The 25,720-nt window shown below is 32.6% G+C and overlaps 2 protein-coding genes across 3 annotated transcripts; both read right to left on the bottom strand.

Annotated features, from left to right (window-relative positions):
• Positions 1-7,863: 7,863 nt before the first annotated feature.
• Positions 7,864-21,096, bottom strand: LOC133173350 (complement C1q tumor necrosis factor-related protein 3-like). 2 transcript variants are annotated; one of them, XM_061308336.1, is made up of 2 exons: positions 20,828-21,096; positions 7,864-8,336 (listed from the first exon to the last, which is right to left on the bottom strand). In XM_061308336.1, exons 1-2 carry the CDS (start codon positions 20,832-20,834, stop codon positions 7,945-7,947), a joined length of 399 nt encoding a protein of 132 aa, XP_061164320.1. In that variant the 5' UTR covers positions 20,835-21,096; the 3' UTR covers positions 7,864-7,944. The 2 variants fall into 2 exon arrangements, with proteins under 2 accessions (XP_061164320.1, XP_061164319.1); XM_061308335.1 differs by lacking the exon at positions 20,828-21,096 and adding an exon at positions 9,354-9,447.
• Positions 21,097-23,588: 2,492 nt separating this feature from the next.
• On the bottom strand, positions 23,589-24,614 carry LOC133173373 (E3 SUMO-protein ligase ZBED1-like). Its single transcript, XM_061308357.1, has one exon. The coding sequence runs from the start codon at positions 24,411-24,413 to the stop codon at positions 23,598-23,600; it is 816 nt and encodes a 271-aa protein (XP_061164341.1). The 5' UTR covers positions 24,414-24,614; the 3' UTR covers positions 23,589-23,597.
• Between the last annotated feature and the right edge of the window lie 1,106 nt (positions 24,615-25,720).

The following is a 25,720-nucleotide window of genomic DNA, read 5'->3' as shown; positions in this document are numbered from 1 at the left end:
GTAAAAAAAAGTCATTCTATTTCTAATGTGTTTTAGTGCATTTTTCCATTACAGTATTTATTGATATTTTTATTATTTGATTTCTATTTTTTTAAAAATTGCTCCATAGACTTCAATGCAATCTTTGTTAAGAACTTACTGCTTAGTTAATTACATTTTTGAAACTTTCTCTTGGTAAATCCTTTTCTACTGTAAAATGCTTTAAATTAATATCAGAGTATTATGTATGTGATGGACATTTAAGGATAGAAGATGGAAAACCTTAAAGGTAAGAGCAAAATAAAGGTATAAAAAACACCATTGACAAGTATCTTAGGGAATTGATGTTAAGTTCTGGGTGTAGTAAATCTGAAGAAGATCAAGACAACTGGTTCTATCAATGGGAACCTAGGGGAGAAACACAGTTTAAGTAGTGCATTACCCAGTCCCCATCTCTAGATAAGAGAACATTTAAGTACTGTGTGATATACCCTCAGACAGAGCTGTCTTAATAATCATTACAATCATTAACTCAGAGAGAGTAAAAGGAAAATCTTTATATCCCTTGTAAGAACCTGATCATACCATTACATAGGAAATATCTTTGAAATCTTCTCATGAACAACTAAGTCAGTATTAGTCATATTTATACAGAAGCAACCTTAGGTATTGTAGAATCAAGTGTGTTCAAATTATGACCTCCAGGGGTTGGGGGCACAACAGATAGTCAAAGTTTTGCATAAGGATATAGAGGAATCATCTTGAAACAAGAGGCTCAAGGGCCTTAACGGTCACCTGAGTATGATACAACAATTTATAGGATCCATAGAGTATAAAATGAACTGAAAGGTGAAGCTTTGTTGCCCAAAAGAAAGAAAAATAGGGTGATCAGGATCAACAAAATAATTAGTCTAGTATTCATTAACAGTTCATAAATTAGGTTCTAATATGTTCCCCATTTATCACTATCATCATACAGTATATTAACAAACTATCAGTGCTTCTGTACTATTTTATTTCTTTGTTGAAATTTCTTACATTGGCCTCTCTTGCTCTTTGATGAACATTTAAGGTATGACACTCATCAGCTTTTTAGAAAAGTTCAGTCAGAACCTCTTACTTAAAAACTATTTATTACAATTCAATCTATATAACATATTTCAATTAAACAATCTAAAATGTTCAACATTCAATTAAAAAACTGCTCAAAAATTCATAAAGAAGCAAGATTTGTAAGGGACTATTTCTTGTGGTGGAAGGATATTAAGCAGAAAATTCTGCAAATCTACACATTTATTAAATTTAATATCTTGGAACTTAAGCCTCACATACTTTTACTCAGGGAATATTTTCCGTTATGATATGCCTGGAATATTAAATATAGGTCTCAATTTATATTTTTATAACAAAATTTACACCTTCGCTCAACAAACTTTGCCAAAAAATGAAGATATATTAAAGAAGTCGAGATAAATTTACAGTTTTTCGCCAGAAAATCCATATTTTGACCAATATTTCAAAATTTACATCACTGACCCCAGCTTTTTCTTTCATTATTTTAAACTACTCGATACTTTTGACCGATCAGCACTTAAGTCGTAAAAAGTTTGATACAAGAAAATATTCTATTGCCTATTTAGATTTTTAATACCCCAAATATGAGACTTTTTTAGTGCAAAAAGGTCACACAATAATTTACGCGCATTAATTTGCATGATTTGTTCAATGATAAATATTATTCAAACTATTTTACGTAAAATAAGATTATGTTTATTGCCATGGTGACATCTGATAAAATATGATAACGGTTAAAGTGATTAACCAACGAGTTACAATTTAAGTGCAAAAAGGTCAACTTAATTGTACCGTAGCTCAGTTAGATGCACACTGACCCCCCATTTTCTCAGCGATTTTGAGACATACTATATGAGTACTTATCCAAAATATACTTCTCAAAAAATCCTTGAAATAACAAATTTCACGAGTGACATACCTTAATAAGACAAGTTATTTTTGTCTCATTTTTATTTATCTATATTACAAGTCTACCTGATCATTAAAACAATGAAAGTACTTTTTGTATTATACAATAAAAATTCTTGCATAATTCTCTTCTTCTATTAACCTTTGAAGTACATATTTACAATGATTTATTATCAAAAGTAAATGGCAAAGGGGAATAACTCCTTTCAGTAGAATACAAATTAATAGAGCTCTGGCCAAATGGTACAGATGTTCAAAAACCTGGTAAAAATACCCTTCCTTATTAAAACTTACTCTTTTTGCCTCTGATATGCCAAGGTGCAGAGAAGATTTTTAAAGAAATAATGCATTTTTACTACATATTCACCATATTATCAATAGAGCCCCCCCCCCCCTCCCCACTGAGAAACACCAGAGCCTCTGACCCTGGGACCAGAAGTTTGCTCATCATAAGTAATCACTTTGTTTATCTGCTTAACACTAAGGAGTAGACAGGATTATTTAATAGAGTAATGCATTTTCACTATATTATCAAGAGCCCCACCCTTACACCACTGAGCACATCTGACCCAGGGGTCATGCAATTCACTACTCTGGAAGAAGCACGCTTTCTCATCAAAACTATACACTTAGCTTCCTTGCTTTTTAACCAGAAGCAGGAAAGAATATTTTCATAGAAATTTTGCTTTTTCACTATATAATCAATAGAGCCCCCCCCCCCTTTTCACCAGAACCCTTGACCCTGGGGCCATGAAATTCACAATTTTGGAAGAGGCATCCTTGCTTATCATAACAATGTACTTAGTTTGTTTAAATAATATCCAGGAGCAGAGAAGAAGATTTTTAAAGAATTAATGCATTTTCACTATATAATAAATAGAGCCCCGCCCTAACACCAGAACCCCTGATCCAGGGGCCACGAAATTCACAATTTTGGAAGTGGCATCCTTGTTTATCATAACTATGTATTTAGTTTGTTTAAATAATACCCAGGAGTAGAGAAGAAGATTTTCAAAGAAATAATGCACTTTCACTATATGATCTATATAGCCCCACCCTAGCACCAAAACCCCTGACCCTGGGGCCATGAATTTCACAATTTTGGTAGAGTCACCCTTGCTTATGATAATTATGTATTCAATTTGTTTCAATAATACCCAGGAGTAGAGAAAAAGATTTTCAAAGAAATAATGCACTTACACTATATGATCTATATAGCCCCGCCTTAGCACCAGGACCCCTGACCCTGGGGCCATAAATTTCACAATTTTGGTAGAGGGCTCAATACTTATTACAATCATGCCAACAGTTTGACTGCTTAATGTCCAGGAGTAAAGAAGAAGATTTTAAAGATTGCATTAATTTTGGTGGTATTAGCCCACCCCTAAGACCTCAGGGGGGCAGGGACCATGAAATTCACAAATTTTGTTCCCCTTCACACATAGATGCCATATGCTGAAATTGGTTCAGCGGTTTCAGAGAAGAAGTCGGGGGTTCTGGTGTTAGGGTGGGGCTCTATTGATTATATAGTGAAAATGCATTAAATCTTTGAAAATCTTCTCCTCTGCTCCTGGGTATGAAATAAAGTAACTAAGTACATAGTTATAATGAGAATGGCTGCCTCTTCCAAAATTGTGAATTTCATGGCCCCTGGGTCAGGGGTTCTAGTGTTAGGGCGGGGCTCTATTGATTATATAGTGAAAATGCATCATATTCTTTGAAAATCTTCTTCTCTGCTCATGAGTATTAAATAAATTAACTAAGTACATTGTTATGATGAACATAGCTGGTTCTTCTTCTAAAATTGTGAATTTCATGGCCCCTGGGGCAGGGGTTCTGGCTTTAGGGTGGGGCTCTATTGATTATATAGTGAAAATGCATTATATCTTTGAAAATCTTCTTCTCTGCTCATGGGTATGAAATAAACTAAGTACATTGTTATGATGAGCATGACTGCCTCTTCCAAAATTGTGAATTTCATGGCCCCTGGGTCAGGGGTTCTGGTGTAGGGGGGGGGGGGGGACTCTATTGATTATATAGTGAAAATTCATAATTTCTTTCAAAATATTTTTTTCTACTCCTGGTTATAAAGCAAAGAAACAAGTGTATAGTTATGATGAGCAAGGATGCTTTTACAAAATTTTTAAAACTTGTGGTCCCAGGGGTTCTGTTGTTTCTCTGAAGGGGGGGGGGGCTCTATTTGATAATATAGTGAAAATGTGTGAATTCTTTGAAAATCTTCATCTAATTGCATAGTTATGATGATGAGGGTACCTCTTCCAAATTTGTAAATTTTCAACATCTGGACCATTAAGTCAAGTGTTCTGGTCCTGGCCAGGGCTCTATTAATTTGTATTCTATTGAGTGAAGTGATTCCCCTTTGCCATTCACTTTTGATAATTATTCACTGTAGATAATGTATTTGAAAGGTTAATAGAATAAGAGAATTATGCAAGAACATTTATTGTATAATATAAAAAGTACTTTCATAGTTTTAATAATCAGGTAGACTTGGAAATAATAGAGGAATAAAAATGAAACAAAAATAACTTATCTTCTTAAATGTTCTTCAAAGGCCAAGTGAGGCCAATGTGAGAGGTAATAATATACATGTAGACATTTTGTTTAAATAGTTTAATAGTGATAAATGGGGGACAGATAGAAAGATACTAGACCAATTATTTTGTTGATCTTAATCGTACTAATTTTCTTGCTATTGGGCAACAATTAAAGCTTCATTTATCAGTTTAAATTGTTGTACTCAGGTGACCGTTAAGGCCCTTGGGCCTCTTGTCTTAAAATATATTTGAAATTTGGTAATTTTCCCTATATAACATGATTAATCTTAATGATGAACTTTGAAGAAATACCATGGATAAATGCACATTATTTGGTAAACTTCAGAGACATTTTTGTGAACATTTTCAATTTCGTAACTGTTGATTTTCAGAACCTGAGGATTGGACTACCTTAATCTATGGATCTTTACATTATACTCAGGTGATCGTTAAGGCCCTTTGGCCTCTTGTTTACTAAAGAGTATCTCTAAATTATTTCCTTCACACATGGATGAACAAAGCAGTCTTAGGATGCTGACCCATCTGCTTTCTAGAGCAATCTTGATGCAGTCCTCGATTGAAAATTTTCGTATTCAGAATAGCAAATTTATCAATTCACTGTGCAAACATATTCATGCAGTTACGCATATTCATTCTTGTAGATATACTAGTAATGTAATTAAGAAATAAAGTTCGAGTTTTCGTGGATGTTGCAGGATAACCTCCGAGGTCAAAAATGTTGTTTTGACATATAAACCTTTTTAAAAAATTTAAAAAGTTTCAAAATGAAGCTTGAAATTGAAATCTTTTCGTGCAATAATTTTCATTTCATGTATCTCAATATAATTCTAGGTTCTTTGAAGTCTTAGAAACTATCTTGTAAAAAGTTAACATTTATATACCCATAAACATAAAAGTACAAAAAATAATTACATTTTTAGAGAAATCGAGGTAGTTTTGAACTTTACTTTCATATTCCCAGAATAATTTAATAGTTACAATAATTGAAGGACCTTTGTGCAATTTATAATGCCTGGTAAGGCAGTACATGATTCAAGTTTTGGGAATAATATCTACTGAAACTTTTATCCCTTAATTTTTCTTTTTTAAAAATGCAATGATTTTCATCATTTGATATCTGTAAAAACAACTCCTGGGAATGCATGCTGATATCTAAGAACACGTGATGGTATTATGATTACTAAGGATATCTTGGAAAATTATCGGGGGGGGGGGGGGAGGTACATTAATTGTGAAGTACATGTACGTTGTGCATATCCTTAATCTAGCCTTAGATGCTAATGTTTATTACCATGATAAGAAATTGGAAGTGATCTGTAATGTCTTGCAATGATAGCTTTTTACACTATAATATAAACAATTGAAGAAAACAGAAGAACTAAAATGTTAAAATACAACAGGTACTGTGAGCACTGAGCTCACAAAATGATACCCCCGCCTCCCATATGTTTATAATTAGAATATGGCAAGTTCATGTTTGGCTATGGGAGACAGGAAATAAAGTTAAACACAATGTCACTATGTAAATAATGATTCTGGGAAAGTACCGGTATCACTAAATTTTATTCAGTGGTATAGGGAGGAGTTGTGGATAAGAGATGGGTACCCCTCAATATTATAGAAAGACTGGAAGAATTCTATCTTTTGCTATTGGAAACCCGAAATATGCGTCCAAAGAAAAAAGTAAAATAGGAGGTCACAATGACACTATGTAACAAATGTTCAGTGAAAGCCCAATTCAATTTTATTCAGTGGTATAAGAGGAGTTGCGGATAAGAAATGTGTACCTCAAAGAGTAACGGACTGACATTCCCATCATTATTCAACCCCCGCTTTTCAAGCGGGTGGTATAAAAATTAATTTGGTTTTAGAATGTATTAAAGACTTTCAGAATAAGATTTGAACAAAAGATATCTGCATACATTTTCCTTCCTTTAAAAAAAAATAATAATAAAAAACTATGCAGAAAACATTCAAAGTACAAATCTTCATTACATAAATTAATGCCATTGCGCACCTCCTATGTTTTGTTTTGATCGGACAGATATTTTGGGTTTGCCGTAGCAAAATATGGACACTGCCATTTTTTCTGTAACATGGGGGTACCCAGCTATTATCCGCAACTTCTTCTATATCACTGAATAAAATTTAATCGGACTTTCACAGACTATTACACAGTGCCATTCTGCAACTCCTATTTTTTGTTTGATCAGATTTTCACAGAATCTTTATTGCATAGTGTCATTGTAACCTCCTATTAAATATGGGACAGATATTTGAGGTTTTCCACTATGCCACTATACTCATATCATATAAGAGCCAGGATATCATTTTGTGAACTCAGTGCTGTATTACTGAATCAAGGATCAAGTGAAAATGTAAATATAAAGAAAAACTGTCTGATTTTTTGGGTTTATGATGATGATCAAACATCGGCGTTTGATGCAAATCATCACGTGGACAAACTGATCATATCATAAAACCTTTAAAAAAGAACTAGACAGTTACCCCTTAAATATAGTCGAGAAGTGATGTAAATCAGATGTGGCTACCTAAAAATTCCAAGGAACTGTTAACAAAATGAAATCAAAAATGTTTACCAAAATCAATAACATCAAAACGTAAGACTTGAACAGTGAACTTGAATTGAAATATTCCACAGAGTCTGACACATCTGTTTCATATTAGGATATTTTACTAGAAAAAAGACGTTAATGGTAACATAACAACAAAACTTTGTGATAAACGTGATGACTTCAACTTTTCTATCGTCGACTTCCCTTATTTATGTGGCAATATACCCTTATCACCTGCATATGGAGTTTATGTCTCCCAGTTGATTCGATATGCAAGAGTATGCCCTACACACCAACAATTTCTAAAACGGGGCAAACTATTGACTAACAAGTTGATTAAACAAGAATAAGTTCTATGGTCGATACAATGACCTTGTCAGCAAATACAATCTATCATTAAGTCGAATGCTGACAATTGTTTTTCATACTAATTATTAGGCCACTATTTACACACTGAATTGTCTACGGATTATTCCGTTTGTCCGATCATGACAATGAGTACACGACGGGTGTGACACGACAGGAGATGATCACTCCTCCATGGCACCTGATCCTACCTCTGATGATTTTAGAGGTCCATGTTTGCTCTGCTCCAGATTTGTATTGCTTCAATGGACTTTTGATCTTGATTATCGTTCCTTATCTCCATATTTCATATTGTAGGTGTAATGTGCTCAACAACTTTACAAATTTAGTTGAAGCTTAAATGCTTAATGAATTAAATTTAAAAAAAATAAAAATCACACTTATATCCATAATTCCGATTTTATTTAAATTGTAATGATTTTATTTACAAGTATGAACTAAATCTCCAGTCAATTAAACCATTAGACATTTTCTGATATCAGGACTCCGGTAAACATGTTGTACCCCACATGATCATGCAGACGCCGTCCGTTCCAGGCTTGTCGTGTCCAAACAGTGTCTCCCTTACGTAAAATTAGGACAACGGACTGTGAACTTTGACCAGAGGTGGTGGAATATAAGGTGGAGATTTTGGATCCATTTTTCATTAGTTCAATATGTACGGAGTACGGATGCTGAGCCAGTATGGTGCAGGAGAACAGATACAGTCCTCTAAGTGGGGCTGTAAAATGCCCTGACCACTTATTGTAACCATTACCCTTATTGGTGATCACTGTGTCGTATTTTACCGCTTGTCCGTTTCCTAACTGGATATCACGAGAAAGCTTGGCGCTGAAACCAATGGCCGGAAGGGCTGAAAGAATACAATTCTGTTTCAGAAAACATTACTATTTTTATATTAATTCATGTACAGCTCATGATAACAAATAATATATATAGTATTTTGAATGCCAGAATTAAATTTATAAATTTATTTATTGCAAATCTTATCAATGAAAACAAAGCCATGTCAATATTGCACAATTCAGGCTTGGGGCGAATTACATTTTAAAGTACTAGTAATGCATTACATTACCATTACTTCAAGAATTTGGACATTAAATTACCATTACCATTACTCTGATTTCTTAAAGTAATGCATTACATTACCATTACTTTATCTAAGTAATGCATTACCATTACCATTATACTTTTGGGTTTTTCAAAAACAGAAATGCAAAACTTGTGCAACTGTTTTCATAAACATGCACTCCAACCCTTCCAAACTAAATTTGATGAATTTTAATACAAATTTGATTTCAAGTACTTGTACTTATTACACTGTAAATAATTTATATATTTTTTATTATTCATGAGAAGTTCAAACTTTTCAATTGCCAATAAGAAAAAAAACATGTACCGGCAATATGCACTTTTATGTTTAACTATTGAAGTCATAAAGCAATATAACTTTTGGGGCACTTTAACCTTTTACTTCAATTACATTGTTGTCTTAGGACTATATGTAAGGCTTCCGTAATAGTCGAGGAATATTTTTTTATAGCAACCCCGAATCATTTTAAAAATATATACTAGGTATATGAATCAATTAAGAATTCCAAAAACGCAAGGCTGTGGTTTGGTTTACTGCCATTTCACTCAAAGATGATTGAAGATATAATACAACCTCACCACCCCATCATCAGACCTCTGGCATTTGCGACTTTTAAATTTTCCTGAATAATATTATTTAAAATATATATTGTATTTAATAGGTTACATGTAACTTAAGTCGAAAATAATCTGAAACAGCTCTCTCTCTCTCTCTTATAAGAATGAAGAGAAATATATCATTATGCCTAACGTCTCAGAATAAAAAAAAATTCTTCACCACTTCCTCCGTTCAAGTGATAATGACCACCTTGCACAGTCGATATAATGCCAAATAATAGGAAAACAGCAACAGGTAACATCTTTCTAGCGCACCTCCTGTGATTAAACCAAACATTATAGAAGTATGACACCAATTAAGAATACACTAGAGTGTTCCAAGGAACGCATGTCGCCTGCTTTGTAGCTTCATCAATGATGTAGATAAATCTAAGAGTGGTCAGTTTTTTTTATTGACTATTAGCATTATAGGTCAGGCATTAGGCTACAAAGCAGGCGACACAATCGTTCTTTGGAATACTCTAGTTTACTTACATATTATAACAACCTAAAAAATATCTAAAACTTTCAGACAATATCACTGGCATTATTTTTTCTCTCTCTTTCTGCTGAATTACAGCAAACTCATTCAATTATGAGTAAAATTCGGGTTTTAATAGTTATACGTGAAGATGGTAAGTTGAAATAAAGTGGAAATATTAATAAAAAAAATATATGATTGTTATCGAGTGGGCAGTTTTCTATTCTGTTGCACTGTAAACGTTTAACATTAATCAATCAATCAATCATTTATCTGAATCTCTTCGCCATTTTACAATAGTATATAGAGACTTACAACACATGGGTGATTTAATACATAGCAATAGCAAAATAATAAAGAACAAAAATTAGTACGTTGCGTTAAATGTAAAGTATGGGAATTCTGGGCCGGGGAGCATATTTTATTTTCTTTATAAACGAACACATTTTTCTCAGAAAGCATTGTTTATTACTATTCATGATGTTTTTAAAACTAATTACATTCTTAAATCTTATATGTTTTCTGTTAAACATAGCATTCTTTCTTTTTGTAGTGAACTGCACATTAGTATATAATGAAATTCATATCCGATTTCTTTTACAATGGGAACAAATTCTGTCTTGTCTTGGAATATTAAGCCAGCGTCCGCTTTCAATTGGTAAATGATGGTTACAAGTTCGGAATCTACAAAATGTAGTTAAATCCTTTTTTTGATAAAATATCAAAATGGTTTTAAAACTTTAATTCCTTCTCCCTCAGCTAAAATTGCTTCCTATGGGCCTGAAACATATGCCTCCTCCTCGTCCTGTCCCAACCCCCGGTGAAACAATAAAAGTTTTGCTAGATAAGAAAAAAAATATAATACCCGTAAAACAATATTTGTTTCACGGGGGGATTTTTATTTCTATGGTGAAAAGCATGTTTTACCAAAATTCCAAAATTATAGTGTTATCTGTCTTTTTTTTTTATATTTTTTTTGATAAATAGTTCAAATGAAAGTTGATATGAATTAAAAAAAAGTTAGAATATGAATTGATCTGGAGGTAGGCAGAGAAACAATACTATCGTTCGCAGTCCTTTGGGGAAAGTTTTTGCATTCGTTGGTGTTCGACAGTGACAGAATTGACAGAGTTTAACCGAAGTGCGGGTAAAGGAAATTTACATCATGGAAGCCAGCAAAAGATACAAGTATGTAAAAAAGATTAAAAGGTATATAAAAAAAATATTGTCTTTGGTCTCGGGCAAAATGCGTTTTGTCGACCCCTCGAACTAAACTCTTCCAGTCTGTTCCCCTCCCAGACATTCAAATAACTGAGGACTTTAATTGAAAAGTAACTGCTGTTAACTTAAGCTAAAATACTTCAAAGAAAGAGGGCGTACAAGGCGCCCCCGCTGACTGAGACAATATATTTCTCAGTTTTCAAATTTCACGGAAAAGTTATATAGTCAAACCTCGCTATCTTTAACTCCATGGGACCGAGAAAAAACGTCGAGATATCCGAGGATTCGAGATATCGGGGATAAAATACTAAAGGAATATGTGATTGGGACTTCCAAATCACTTCGACATATCCATGGTATTCGAGATATCAGTGTTCGAGATACCGAAGTTCAACTGTATTTTACTAAAATTATGTTTTCAGTAATGTTATTTTCAACACATTCGATTCATTTTTTTTACTGAACGACTTATTAATTGATAATCTGTTTTAAAGGCATGGGTTTGTAAGAGCAATAAAAAAAAATGAATTTTTAACATGAATGGGTCAAGTCTCCATTCTTTATTGACGTTTAAATGACGGAAAAGTAAATGTAAAATCTATTTCATATTTCAAACAAAAATGAAATATGAACCCATTCTATAAGAAAAATGAACATTTCTGAAAACGCTTCAACAAACTCGTTTATTTAAATCACACTGATACACATCGCTGACACGTAGATTTCTTAGCGTTAACCTTTATGTTTGAAGAGGGTTCGAATAAAGCGTGAAGCAGTTTTTTTTTAATTTTCACATATCTTAAAAAAATGTGTTATTTATTAATAATTTATTCAATAAAATAAAGGAATCAAATGTGTAAAAGATGATACTGACAAAACAATTTTTGAAAAATGTAACAATTTATGAACTTTTAGAAATGAGAAATGTCTTCTTTCAGAGTGGGGAATTGGACTCACCTTGTACTCCTCCATTCTTTATTTGATCAAATAAATAAATTAAAAAAAACTGCGAAGTATTGACGACTTTGAAACATAAGCGACAGAGTCATAAGCGGAAAATGAAGCAACATGCCATATCCTTCATATCATTTGTACACTTGTACTTACCTAAACAAGATCCGTTAAAGCATTGGCAAAATGATTCTTCTTCACTTAATTTAAAGAACATATTTTCCAGTTTAAATCGAAATATTTATTTTTAATAAAAATTAATGCAGGATGGCACATCGTGTCAAACTGTTGATCGAATGCAACTTTATAAAAACAAAACGTGACAAACAATGAGTCCATTGACCGCAATGCTCACCTTGGTCGACTTTCTCTTTCATGAAAAATGAATATATAAATAAAATCATTTAAATGAAACCCTCTTATTGTCATTTCCAAATTGAAATCCATTTTTTCAACAATTAATGTAATTCACAATATATTGAGGCTTGTAAACCTATTTTGGCCCCACCCTTGTCCTAGGGGCTATGATTTGAACAATACCGAAGGATCTACGTTGCGCTGCATTTCATTTCCAGAATTTTGCATTGCATTTCCGATATTTTTGTTTACATTTCCGACATTTTTAATTTTCATTTCCGACATTTATTTATTTATTTATTTTTTTACATTTCCGGGGTTTTTGGAGGATACCTTTCCGGCAAATAACGTTAACCAATAGGTGGATATTTTAGGAATGACTCTAATTCTTGACCAAGTTATTCCGAGTATAACCTGGTTTGGGTCACTTTACGCTATATACTCCGCGAAGCGGATTATAAAGCGTTAACTGACCCAAACCAGGTTATACTCGAAATAAATTCGCTAAAAATTAGAGTCATTCCTTATAATTTAATTTTAAAATCATTATACAACTGACAGTGTAGAATTGCAGTGCTTCTTATTAGTTCAAAGTATACCGCTCAATAATACAACCGTAGAAGTGAGGGGACCTAGAGACTATAATATATATGCCTAGCAGCCATTTTGTTGTTTACATGTTTTAAGATCGAGCTACTGTCTGAAGTTAAAGGTACAGTTATTAAATTTTGAATTTGCTATGAACCCCGAGGTTGGAGATGACAGGATTGCATGGATACAGATGATTCAGCTGGTTGTCATGGGGGCGTGTCCCCATACCAAACCAGGTTATACAGATTTAACCTGTGTTCTTTTTTGGATATTAACCAATCAGAGGCTAGAATACAACCAAAATTAAATTATAAAATTTTAACAAGATATACATGTAAATATTAGATTTATTTCCATTCCCATTTTCCGAATAAAAACATTACAATACACCTTATAAACATGCAGCACTAAGTCTAGCTAAATGTAAAGGAGATGAGCGAGATTTCACAACACCTACATGTGCTCCAGGGTAAAATCTTCATTATAGTTTCTTTAAAAGCTAAGCAAACCTTATTGTTTGAATATCAATGATTTATTCTTAAAAATTTTATAAGGGGAGTTTCAATTCTGTTTTAATTGCCGGAAAAGTACTATATATGATAAAGGTCCTAGATGAAAACTTTAAAATGCCGGAAATGAAAACTACAAAAAGTGCAATTTTTAATTTAAAAAAAAATGTATTTGTAATGCAAAAAAAGTGACATGCTCCGTAAAGCATGTTTTATCTTAATAATGTAGCTGTATATTTTACGTACATATATACAAATGTACATACAATACACATCCAAGTTCACCTCTAGCCTCTAGACAGGTAAGCTAAAAAAAGAGGGAGAATTGCACCTTTCATATGTGCAATCGAACATATATCTTGTATACCCATATTTTTTTTTTAAATACAAGCTAAAGATTTTCAATGACATTTTATCACTTGATTCAGAAACTCCATAGAAATGTTTATCTAACAATAGTAGAAGCTCAGACAGATGTTAGCAAAACTTGATACTTCTGTCATTTTAACAGTCCATAGTTGGCAAATGTTCAGTTTATTATTCTCTTTGTTGTACAAATATCATTTAAAGATTGTGAGGTTTTAAAAACAAGATGAAGATAGTTTAGCAAAATTTCTATTTCACGTAAAATGCTGCAAATGAAATACTAGTATACTATTATTTAGTTCTGACATTGAAAAATTAAAATTCAATTTCCCTTTCTTCCTGTTGCTTGAAAAATCTTTTGGTTTTACAACAGGCAAGTTTATTCATTATAAGTGTTCAGATAATCCAGTTTGGTCAGCTGATTGGGCACCTGACCAAAGTTCATGGGGCAGGATTTGAATCCTGGTCTGGTCCGTCACGTTTTCTCTGTTCCTGATACACTATACTAATGGTACCTGATTGGATGATGGCAAAAACAGAATTCCAATCAAATATAGTTTTTCTTACAAAAGGGTCATTCAAAATAAAAAAGAAAGAAGAAAATAGAAAATGTTGCTCGTCGTAACATTCTGTCTAAAAAATTAAAGTCAACATATTATCATATATGTAAAAGCATTTATTTTGTTGATGAGAAAAGAGTCATTTTATTTTATCAAATGGAACTGATGTTACATTATTTTGAAATCAACGTGTTTTATCACCACGGAGCAATCTTATCAATAAACTACGAATTAGGTACTAGTATGGGGTTATATTTTTTAAATAAGAAAAATATTTAACGTCAAGTGCCTGTGGGTAAAATATCTAGTAATATCTTTTAGTGTTTCTTTTTATCTTATGAAAAGTACCTCTATTTGTGAATTTTGATGTGTGTCTTATTTAAATCGTTTCAATGGCTACTGTTCGATCTGTAAAAAAAAAAAAAAAAAAAAAAAAAAAAAACCTAGATGTGTCGATAAGGACACAAATGCCCCCGCAAGCAGCCAAAATTTCAAATGCAATATTTAGTTTTAAATTTGTATTCGAACTTGAACCGTATTTTCTAGTAAAATACTTGCATATACAATTTCAACCTTATACATACATCCCTACAAATGTTAGAGAGTGAAAACTGAAAATTTCTTATTTTTTTTTTTAAGTTTAAGAGAGATAACTCTGTCAAAAATCATTGGACCATAACCAAATTCAAACTTGACCTGTATTTTCTGGTAAAATACCTGCATTTCAACCTTATACATACATCCCTACAAATGTTAGAGAGCGGAAACTGAAAATTTCTTATTTTTTTTCTAAGTTCAAGAGAAATAACTCTGTCAAAAATCATCGGACCATAACCAAATTCAAACTTGATCTGTATTTTCTGGTAAAATACCTGCATATGCAATTTCAACCTTATACATACATCCCTACTAAAGTTAAAGAGCAGAAACTGAATTTTTTTATTTTTTCCTAAGTTCAACAGGGATAACTCTGTCAAAAATCATTGGACCATGACCAAATTCGAAATTGACCTGCGTATTCCTATGACGTATCCATATGTCAAATTTGAGTTGAATGTGTGCAACTGTTGCAGACATAATGAACGGAAAGTGAATGATGACAGAATATGACGGAACAGGGTAACACTATTGCCCAGGTCATTAATTTATGACGGGGGCATAAAAACGTGCGGTGAGGGGGGGGGGTCTCCAATAAATTGCCAACATATACTATACAGAAGTGCTCAAACGCATATTTATCAACCTACACTAAAAATACATGCAATGAAAATAGATTTCTATGTCTCAGTATATGTCTTTAGATAGTGTCTAAATACCTGCCAAATATCTCGTTGATATCTCAATTAACAAAAAAGTTATGCCCAAAAATGATGCTAAAATTGTCAGGAGTGCTACACCTTTTTGTGACATTTTGAAATTTCAATATTTTTTGGAGATCTGTGAAATAAAAAATAATGCTTCATGTTGAAAATAAAGACTTTCCTGATAATATTCAAAGTATTGAGCTTTAAATGTGGACTGTCATAACTTTTGTTTACTCAAGTTGTGGTCGTGGCTGATGTTTAAAAAAATGTTATACCATGTCAGGAGTGCAACAGAAAAAATATAGTGTTGCCAAAAAAACATCAATTGTAAAATTCTCATAGAAAATTAAGACAAAAAAGAATTTTGGAAGTGTAAAATAATAACTGATATACATTTTAAAACTTAAAAATGTTATATAAATCACAAGCAGCATTAATGAGAGTCAAGTATATGTGCATTCCCAAAAATGTCAGGAGTGCAACATTTGATGTTTTGCTCCCAAGCATGAAAAAACTATTATCATTATATGATTTTCTGATTTTTATTTTGGAAAATAAAGACACTAAGAACATTTTTACCAAATAGATTTATCAATTGCAGGATCTGTCTGTGCTTCAGATCCATATTTCTATGGTCAGGAGTGCAACACATTTTTTTTAAAGATTCAAGTTGTGTGAAGAAAAGACTTCTATTCATGCTTAGAAGTATTCATTAATTAATAATGATCTTTTTGTATAATTTAATGCTAAATTATTGACAGTTTTATTATTAAAATCCTTCCTTTTTCAATTTTATCAATTCAGATGTGTTTTTATCTTTTTTGTGATTTTTTTTAATGAACGTTAAAAATAAACACACTAAAACATTGTCATTAAATTCAAGTAATTCCTCCTCAACTTCACTGAAACAACAGAACAAGTTCTTATGTAATTTTCACTTCACAATTCTACTTTAAAGGCACCAATGCTTTTGGTCAGGAGTGCAACAAATATGTTAGAATTATAAATCATCCAATAAGAATAAAAATAAAGAAAAAATGATGAGTAGAATTTTTCTGGTGGGTTACTGTGTTTGTCTTCTAAAGGAAAATATGCTTTAAAATATATTTTATCTTCTAAATATACATTTAAGCTAGTTTTTTTTGGCATAAAATAGGGTATAATTCCAGATAAAATGTGAATTTTAAATACTTTCATCTGTTTAATTATGAAGTATTGGACTATAAGTATTGCACAATTTCATTACCACTTGATGTTGCCAACACTTTATGAATTTTTGAATTGAACATATTTTATTGACAAAGTCAAAAGGATCGGACACAAGTTCAGAAACTTAGATAGTCTTCTCCTAATACAACATTTTGTTAAAATTGCCAAAATAAAAAACATATATACATATGGTCTACTACATATACGTAGTTATAGAAAGAAAAAAAAAGTTTTAAGTGTACAAGTATAACTTGAATTGGTAAGAAGAAATTTTTTTTAAAAAGTAAGCTTATTTTGAAAAACGACCACATTCATTTAAGAAAGTTTGAATGGTTTTGAAAAGTTCAACATTTTGTTCAATAGTAAGAGAATCATCTCCCCATAACATTAAATGTACATCTATAACATATAAATAATTAAATGATAAAAGCTTATTCATTAAGGAATTCCTTGCTTTTACATAATATTTACAAGCAAAAAACAAATGATATGCATCTTCTAGTAGTCCACAAGAACAATTAGGACTGGTTATTAGGTTACAGCGATATAAGTCAGACTTTAAAATACAATTATGTCTTAATCTTGTATGAATTATGTTCAAAAACCTTTTTCCATATGAAAAATATTTCTGAGGTTTTGCAATACTGTTGTGCAGATAGTTTTTAAAAATTTTGATAGAAGTTGCCTCCCTTGTTTTAAGACTAAGGGAATTCCACTTTCTAACTGTATCAGGAATAAATGATTTATTATATAGTTCTGATCTGTATTTTGGCAAAGAATAATTTAAGAAATTCCTGGTAGTGTATCCTGAAATATTGCCTCTTGTATCAGGTACTAAATTTTGTAAATAATTAGGTACTAAATTATTGTGCATTTTATACATTGTTATTAATTTTGCTCTGTTTCTTCTGTATTCCAATGGTTCCCAACCTGTTTCCAAATATAATGAATTTCTTGAAGCAATAATTGTAAGCCCAGTAACTATTCTTGCAGCAAATAATTGTACTTTTTCAAGATTCTCAATGTCTGTTTTTGTGCATCCAGACCAAACTTCAACAGCATATTCAAGTTGTGGTCTAATAAAAGATATATACATCTGGGATAGAATATCTCTTGACACAGTAAATTTTAGTTTTTTAAGAAGCCCCAGTTTTTTGTATGCTTTCTTTATAATGATATCAATATGATCAGACCATCCTAAGTTGGACGACAGAAGTATCCCAAGATGTTTGTGTTCTGTAACATATTCCAATTGGCAATTGTCAAAATATAATTTAGGAAACTGCTGCATATTTTTTGAATTAAAAAATACGGCTTTGGTTTTCTGTGGGTTAAATTTCAATAACCATTTCTTTGACCATTCATCTAGTATTCTAAGATCATGGTTAAGATTTTGTTCAATATGATTAATATTATCTGAACATTGTTGTAAGGAATTATCATCAGCATATAATCTACAAACAGATATCATATTTTCAGCCACATCATTTACATACAGTAAAAATAACAAAGGACCAAGTACTGAGCCCTGAGGAACTCCAGCTTTTACATGTCCTACAGAGGAAAATTGATTTCTATACATGACTTGTTGTGTTCTATTGCTTAAATAACTATCAAACCAATCTAGCATATCACCATTGATTCCATACATTTTTAGTTTGTAAATTAAGCCTTTATGCCAGACTCTATCAAATGCCTTGGATAAATCACAAAACACCATACAACAGAATTTACCTTCATCAATACTTTTTACTATAGAGTGGTATGTTTCTAAAAGTTGATATACTGTGGAATGACCTGGTAAAAAACCTGCTTGATATTTATAAAATATATTATGTGAATACAAGAAATTGTATACATGTTTAAAAATGATTCTTTCAAAAATTTTGCTTATACAACTCAGCAAAGAAACTGGTCTATAATTTGTAGTGATGGAAGGGTCATCTTTCTTAAATAGTGGAAGAACATGTGCTAGTTTCCAGCAGTCTGGAAAAGTTTTTAGTGTTAGGGATTTGTTGAATAGTATACACAAAGGTTTTGAGATAGTGTCTTTGCAAGATTTTAACATTTTATGGCTGATGCAATCAGGACCTACTGCTTTATTAACAGGAATAATAGAAATTATATCAATAATTTCCTGTTCTTGTATTTTTATATCCGGAAAATTATCCTTACATCTAGACACTATATTTGGGAGCTCCTGATTACTGTCATCTAAGACTGTAATTGATGTGAAATATTTGTTCAATAGTTCAATTTTATCTATGTCTGAAAATGCAAAATTTTCAGTGCCATTGTTGGCTGTAAACTGAATAGGTGGAATTTCATTTGTTGGTGTAATGTGAAAAGTGTCTTTCAGTAACTTCCAGTATAGTTTTTGATTGTTCAGACTAGCATCCTTGAGATGAGAATCTATATTGTCATAATAGTTTTTGATAGCATATTTTTTCATGTTATTAAACTTATTCCTTACCTTCCGAAAAATTTCCATATCGGATTCTCTTTTTGTTTTTTGTGCTATTTTTCTTAGCCTATTGCGAATACGCAAAGTTTTCTTTAGAAGAGAATCCATCCATGGTTTATCATTTGGCCTTATGGTTACAGTTTTTTCAGGTATGCATTGGTGAATAATAGAATTAAACTTTTCCGTGAAGTTTGCTGTTGCAGTATTAATGTTTTCTGTAGCATCAATAAGGCTATTCCAGTCGCATTGTAGGATTAAATCATTGAGGAGTTTTAAATCTGCTTGCTTATAGTTCCAAATTTTACGTTTATATGCCGCATTAACATTGGTATTCTGGTGAATATATATATAAGTTGCTTTATGATCACTAACTGTATTACTAACTTTCAATGTTCCAGAATCATGTACATGTATATTGTCACTAATAATGATAGGATCTATAAGGGTTTCTGTATTGCAAGTAATTCTTGTAGGTTCATGTATGATATTTGTTAATCTACAGCTGTTCATTATTGTATGAATCTCATGTGAGTTGTTAACTTTTAAGAAATCAGTGTTAAGGTCACCAAGTACTACAATATTGCTGGAGATATCACAAGCTTTTTCAAAGGACCAAGATAGTTTTTGCCAAAAGACACTATTAGTGTGTGGTGGACGATAAATACAGCATATAAGTAGATTTCCCTTTACTTGTGGTATTTCTATCCAAATGAGTTCAGTATTAATTGGTTCTAAATCTTCTCTTCGACTAGCCTTAATTAAATTTGAAACATAAATCATTACACCTCCACCATAAGAATTGCGATCTTTTCTAAAAATATTCTTAAAACCTTCTATGAACAAACTTTCATTTGTAACATGTGTGTCTAAATGAGTCTCACTAAAACATAGTATATCAAAATCTTGAACTAAATACATTAGGGAATCAATCTTATTTCTGATGCTTCTAATATTAAGGTGCAGGATATCAAGAGAGTTTGAAGCAGGTGGGCCTGGGTTTGTTTCAATATCACCAGATAGCAAAAGAATGACAAACATGAATAATTGTGCAAAAAAATTAATTCTGAGAGACCAAGATGACATATTTTTATATTGTTTTTTGAAGATACTGGATATGAATAGCAAAATATCTAAAAGTGTAGTAGATTTTGAAACTTTAAAAGCAGACCTTGACAGTATATTATGACATTTAATGTAAAAAACCCCAATCGCGGCACGGTGTTGTTCAAGGGAATTACCCATTATCAAAAACTGTGGTTAAGCAAAATCCAAAGTTTGATTTGCAACTGGGCCGCATTGAAATGGGATTTATTGACATTGTAATTATTTGGCAATATGAGATGTGTCAATTCGAAATAAATAGAAAATAAAAAAGCACAAAACAGTAAACATAAAATTTGAAAAAAGAAGTGCATTAACTCGCACATTTCCCACGTAGAAATTGGGAGATGCATTATGAAAATAACATGAAAAACGGGTAATAGAGTACCGCTGTACATAACTGAATTGTAGTATTTACATGCATGTGTTGGGATGTAAATAATACGAGACAGAACGATATAACATCCAACTATATACACATGCAGATCGATTTGAAGACAGCGTGACAAACATAATAGTATAAGAATAAATTTGAACATACTGTACATATGTTTGGGACATCCGTTATGTTGATCTGTCAATCACATGTTTATAAATGAAAACGAAAGTAGGTAAACACTGATTCGACGAGGTTCCAAGCGTCTGAGAGACGCGAACACGTGGAAATGTTTATAAACACAGTGTTTTACGATTTTGGCGTCGAAGCAAGAAACTGTTCGTCTACGTTGTCATCTTGGAAACACTCTAGGTCCTCTGTTGTGTTTATCAATATTTTCTTCCCATGGTGACCACGGAGTTTCGCATATATTCGACCGTCATACGTCCAGCAGCTGTCAAGTTTTTTATTTTTTACTACTTGGCGAGTTTTCCCATATAGTTCCGCCCGTCTGGATGTCAAAGCTTCATTGATGTAGATGGGTCCAGTTTGTTTTGTTGGGTTTTGGTTGTAGGATTTTAAATTTCTTTTATTTGCATAAACTCTAGCTTTATCTCTATAACTAATAAATTTTACTATAATGTCTCTGGTTTTCCGGCTTGGGTCGTATTTGCCTACTCTGTGTGACCTTGAGATATCTTTGGTCGAGATTTTCTCATTGTTTTCATTTAGAACCAGGTTGTTGATGACATTCAGAACTAGCTTATCAGTAGATTCGTTTTGTTCTTCAGGTATGCCAGTAAATTTTAGGCAATTTCGCCTTGAATATTGTTCCATTTCGTCGATTTTCGACGTGAGCTCATTTATTTCTTTTCTGAGTGAGCCTATCTCCGAGACAAAAACTCCAGCAAGAGCGTTTTTAAAGTTATCTTTATTGAGTATAAGAGTGATTGCCTGTTTGAAGACGTTTTCATCCGAGGAAACGGAGTCTAACAAATCATTGAGTTTGCTTAGATCACCAGAGAGTAAGACGCTACTGTCCTGTCTGGCTCTCTTGCTTGGATTTAACTCAGTATTGTCAGTGGCCATAGTGCTTTACACGATGTATAAACAAACAGAAGTGTAGAGGCCTTGAAGTTCTAACGTAGTCTTGCTTATGAGTAGTGAGTAGGTGCTCACAATGGCGACATACACTCTATATAGAAATAACTTTTGGGAAATTGCTAACACGAATAACTCTTAAATAACTTTTTTTTCAAGACTTTTTTGTTACATATTTAACTTACATAGTTCCAGTAATCACTCATTCCTGAATATCCTATTTCAAATCACTCAAAAAAGACAAACATTATCGGAGCCCCACAAAGTCCGTCCTGTCTACATAGTGACGTCACACCTCAATTTTTGTGTTCTATGGTTTTAATTTTAAACTTTACTGCAGTCAGGAGTGCAACAAAACTGGTTCATAATTACCGATGCTTTTTAACTATCTTTACTAAAAAATAAGTTGAAAAAAAATGCTTGATACTATTTGATGTTCAAAACACTATGTCTATCAACAAATTACAGAAAATTTACAGTCAATTCAGGGAATATTTTTCAACATTTCACATATATTTTAAATACAATTTATATATATTACACTTTGCAAATAATCATGTTTTAAGGTCTTCAAAATATGAAAAACCTGCTGTAAACGATGAAAAATATCAACACGACAAATTGATTTACAAAGTAAGAATGGGTTATTGTGTTTTGTAATTTTTAAAACAATGTTAAAAAAATACATATCAGATGTCAGGAGTGCAACACAATAATGTAACATAGGGTCACTTCAAAATCTAGTATTTTTTGTAAGAGAACTCGTATATAACAATTCTTTTTTGGCCTAGATTTAAAGAATTGACTTGAACGGACAAAAAAGTGAACTTTGGGGAATTTTATTGCTTCATATTTTTTTCATATTAAAACTTTTCAAACCAGAATTGAAAAAATAATGTAAAATAACAATCAAAAAGCCAATTTTTTGTCACATGTACAAGAGAAGATATTCATTCAAGGTATAGATTTAATCATTTATACCCCTTTTACCATTTTGAAGCATAAAAAACTATAATTTCTTGTGATTATGTATTTTAGAAAGTCTTTCAAGGTGTGATGATATTTTCTTTTTTCAAAAGAAATTTTACTAATAAAAATTCTGAAACTTTTTAATCCAGTTGTCTATTCCATTGCCACTTCAGGATTTTAAACTAGAATGCATTTGCAATATGATGATATAAGTGAAAAATATGTTATAAGTAGGGATGTCAAAATTTTAATTTTCCGTAGTCGACTATTCGATTGCATTATTCGAACGATAGTCGAACATTCGGAACATTTTCTGGATAATATTTAGCTCTGTTTGCGAAGACTATGCAAGAGTTATCCTTCTTTTGTTTTTCACTAGTAGATGACATTTGCGTTGGATAGATATTCACAGGCACTTGACTTGTAGAGAGTATTTTTATATCAAAAATTTTTTTTAGTTTAAAAGAACATCAAAAATTGCCAGCACGTCAAGCTTATTAAAATAAAATGGGATAAACACTATCTATACGTCAGGTGCCTGTGATATTGTTCAATTACCGACTTGCCATTTAAATGTCCTTACAAAGTAAGCGAGTTGTTTTAACAATTATCAAATTGTCAAAACGTGTCTCGGCTGCGGTGTGTTTCCTACGTTTGATAACAATATATAATGGTATGTAATCGTCCAATGAAGTCTAATTAACTGTACTTTCATTATATTTTTACAAACAAACCCCAGGAAAGTGATGCATAATTTATCGCAAGGAAAAAAAAAACAGGCTTTAATTGACAAAAAATTATCAGATTATATTACAGAGAAGCATTAATAATTACATTATACATTTATCATGTTTATAATGGAAAGTCAACAGTTTTTGTTCAGGAATATGATTTTGTCAACAGTGTCTGAAGACAGACGATCTCTCAATTTTGATACGAGTAATCCGGCCGAAGAAAATATGCGTTCTGATGGCACTGATGTTGCTGGGGAGCCAAGAAATTTTCTTGCCAGTTTAGCGATCGATGGAAATTTGTTTTCGTTTCCCCGCCACCACGAAAGAGGGTCTTCGATAGATTCTAACTCCTCGCCGATGTAAATATCAAGTTCGTTTTCCCGGTCATTAACGTCTTTCTCAGGTGAAAATTTTGTAAGGAATTCAATACCACTTGGCCGCCGAATCCTTTTTGTTGGTGGCTCTACAGATTTAGCGGTGTCGCTAAGGGGCAGATCATCCAACAGAGACTCTATTTCACTTCTCGTAATATTTCTCTGATCCTTAGATAAGAACTTCAAGTTTTTGTACCGGGGGTCTAGGAAAGAAGCGACCATCGCGATCGATTTGGCAGTATCCTTAGATGTAGGCTTGTAACGACGCAATAGCTCATCTTTAACAGTTTCGCGAACTCTGTGTATGTTATTACTTTCCATGTCCCCAGAAAAATCATCAATTCGCCGAAGGAGCCCACAAACAATCGGATAGATTTGAGAAATGGATACATGCGTTTCTGTACTCATGTAGGTTGTGACTTCTGCAAAGTCCTTCAAAAAATTAGATAATTGGTCGATAAGTTCCCATTCATGGTCCTTTAAAAGAAGTAGAGAAAACTCCTTCTTAGTGACTTTATCGTCAAGCATGATATCGGTAAGGACGCGTCTTTGTTCAGTCAAACGCTGCATCATCTGTTGTGCGGAATTCCATCTAGTCGGTACGTTCTGAATCAAATCGTGAACAGGAATCCCCAGTAGCTTCTGCCGCTTGGATAGTTCTGCAGCTAAAGTCGTGGAATGCTTGAAATGCCCCACAAGCTTCCTGCATTTTCCGATGATTTTTGCGATATTTGGGAGATCAAGTGCGGGTTTGATCACTAATTGTAAAGTGTGACCAAAGCATGACTGAATTTTTTGGCAAAATTCAACTACTTATAACTTATAAGTAGTTGAATTTTGCCAAAAAATTCAGTTTGGTGGTCATTTTTTTTTAATTCACCCAATTACGAAAACCTATTAGGATCAATGGAAAAAATCTCTGTCAGTCAATAGTTAAGGAATGAATTTAATAGCTACCCAAGTTATACCGTATAACCTGGGTTGGGGCAGTTTACGCTTTATAAACTGCGAAGTTAAGCGGTTTATAAAAAAGCGTAAACTGTTCCAACCCAGGTTATACCACACAGGCACTTGTTTCGGTAATAAATTTTTAACCCATAGTATAATAATAACACGTGTTATTATTATACTATGGGTTAAAAATTTATTACCGAAACAAGTGCCTGTGTTATACCAGTATAACTTGGGTAGCTGCAGAACTGTAGCGTTAAGGTTTTATATTTTAGTCTTTGACCATAACGCTACAGATCCCCTAATGTAAATAAAGTGCAATTAACGGCGCAAAATTTTCTGCGCACTTTGGGGATGTATTACACCACTTTCCAGCACTGGTCAATCAACGACATTTTATCCCCTAATTCTAGACATATTCTATAACCAACCTGTATATTTTATCCACCTCCTAACCCTTTATATAGTCGTCTCTACAGACCAATATACTCGCTTGTTGTGAATTTGCTGTCGGATGGCATAAAATTCACAACAAGCGAGTTTATTGGTCTGTAGAGACAACTATAAGGGTTAGGAGGTGGATAAAATATACAGGTTCAGGCTCGTAGGAAGCAATTTCAGTTGGGGGGGGGGGGGCACAGCCATACATTTTCAGTTGAGGGGGAATTATCTACTACCAAAATTTCTTGACAAGCAAAAAAAAGGTCATCGGTCTTCAGACGTTTTTATTGAGGGGGCACAGGCATACTATCTATGTTTTCTATAGTAATCTATATATCGGCAAAATTATTGGGGGGGGGGCACGCCCCCCCCCCGTGCCCCCCGGTTCCTACGGCCATGAGGTTGGTTACAAAATATGTCTAGAATTAGGGGATGAAATGTCGTTGATTTACCACTGATGGAAAGTGGCGAAATACATCCCAAAGTGC

Source organism: Saccostrea echinata, unplaced genomic scaffold, assembly GCF_033153115.1.
Source record: "Saccostrea echinata isolate AGI-Se365-2 ecotype Australia unplaced genomic scaffold, CSIRO_AGI_Sech_v1 ptg000056l, whole genome shotgun sequence".
NCBI classification, from domain to species: Eukaryota; Metazoa; Mollusca; class Bivalvia; order Ostreida; family Ostreidae; genus Saccostrea; species Saccostrea echinata.
This window is presented reverse-complemented; position numbering and strand designations above follow the sequence as displayed.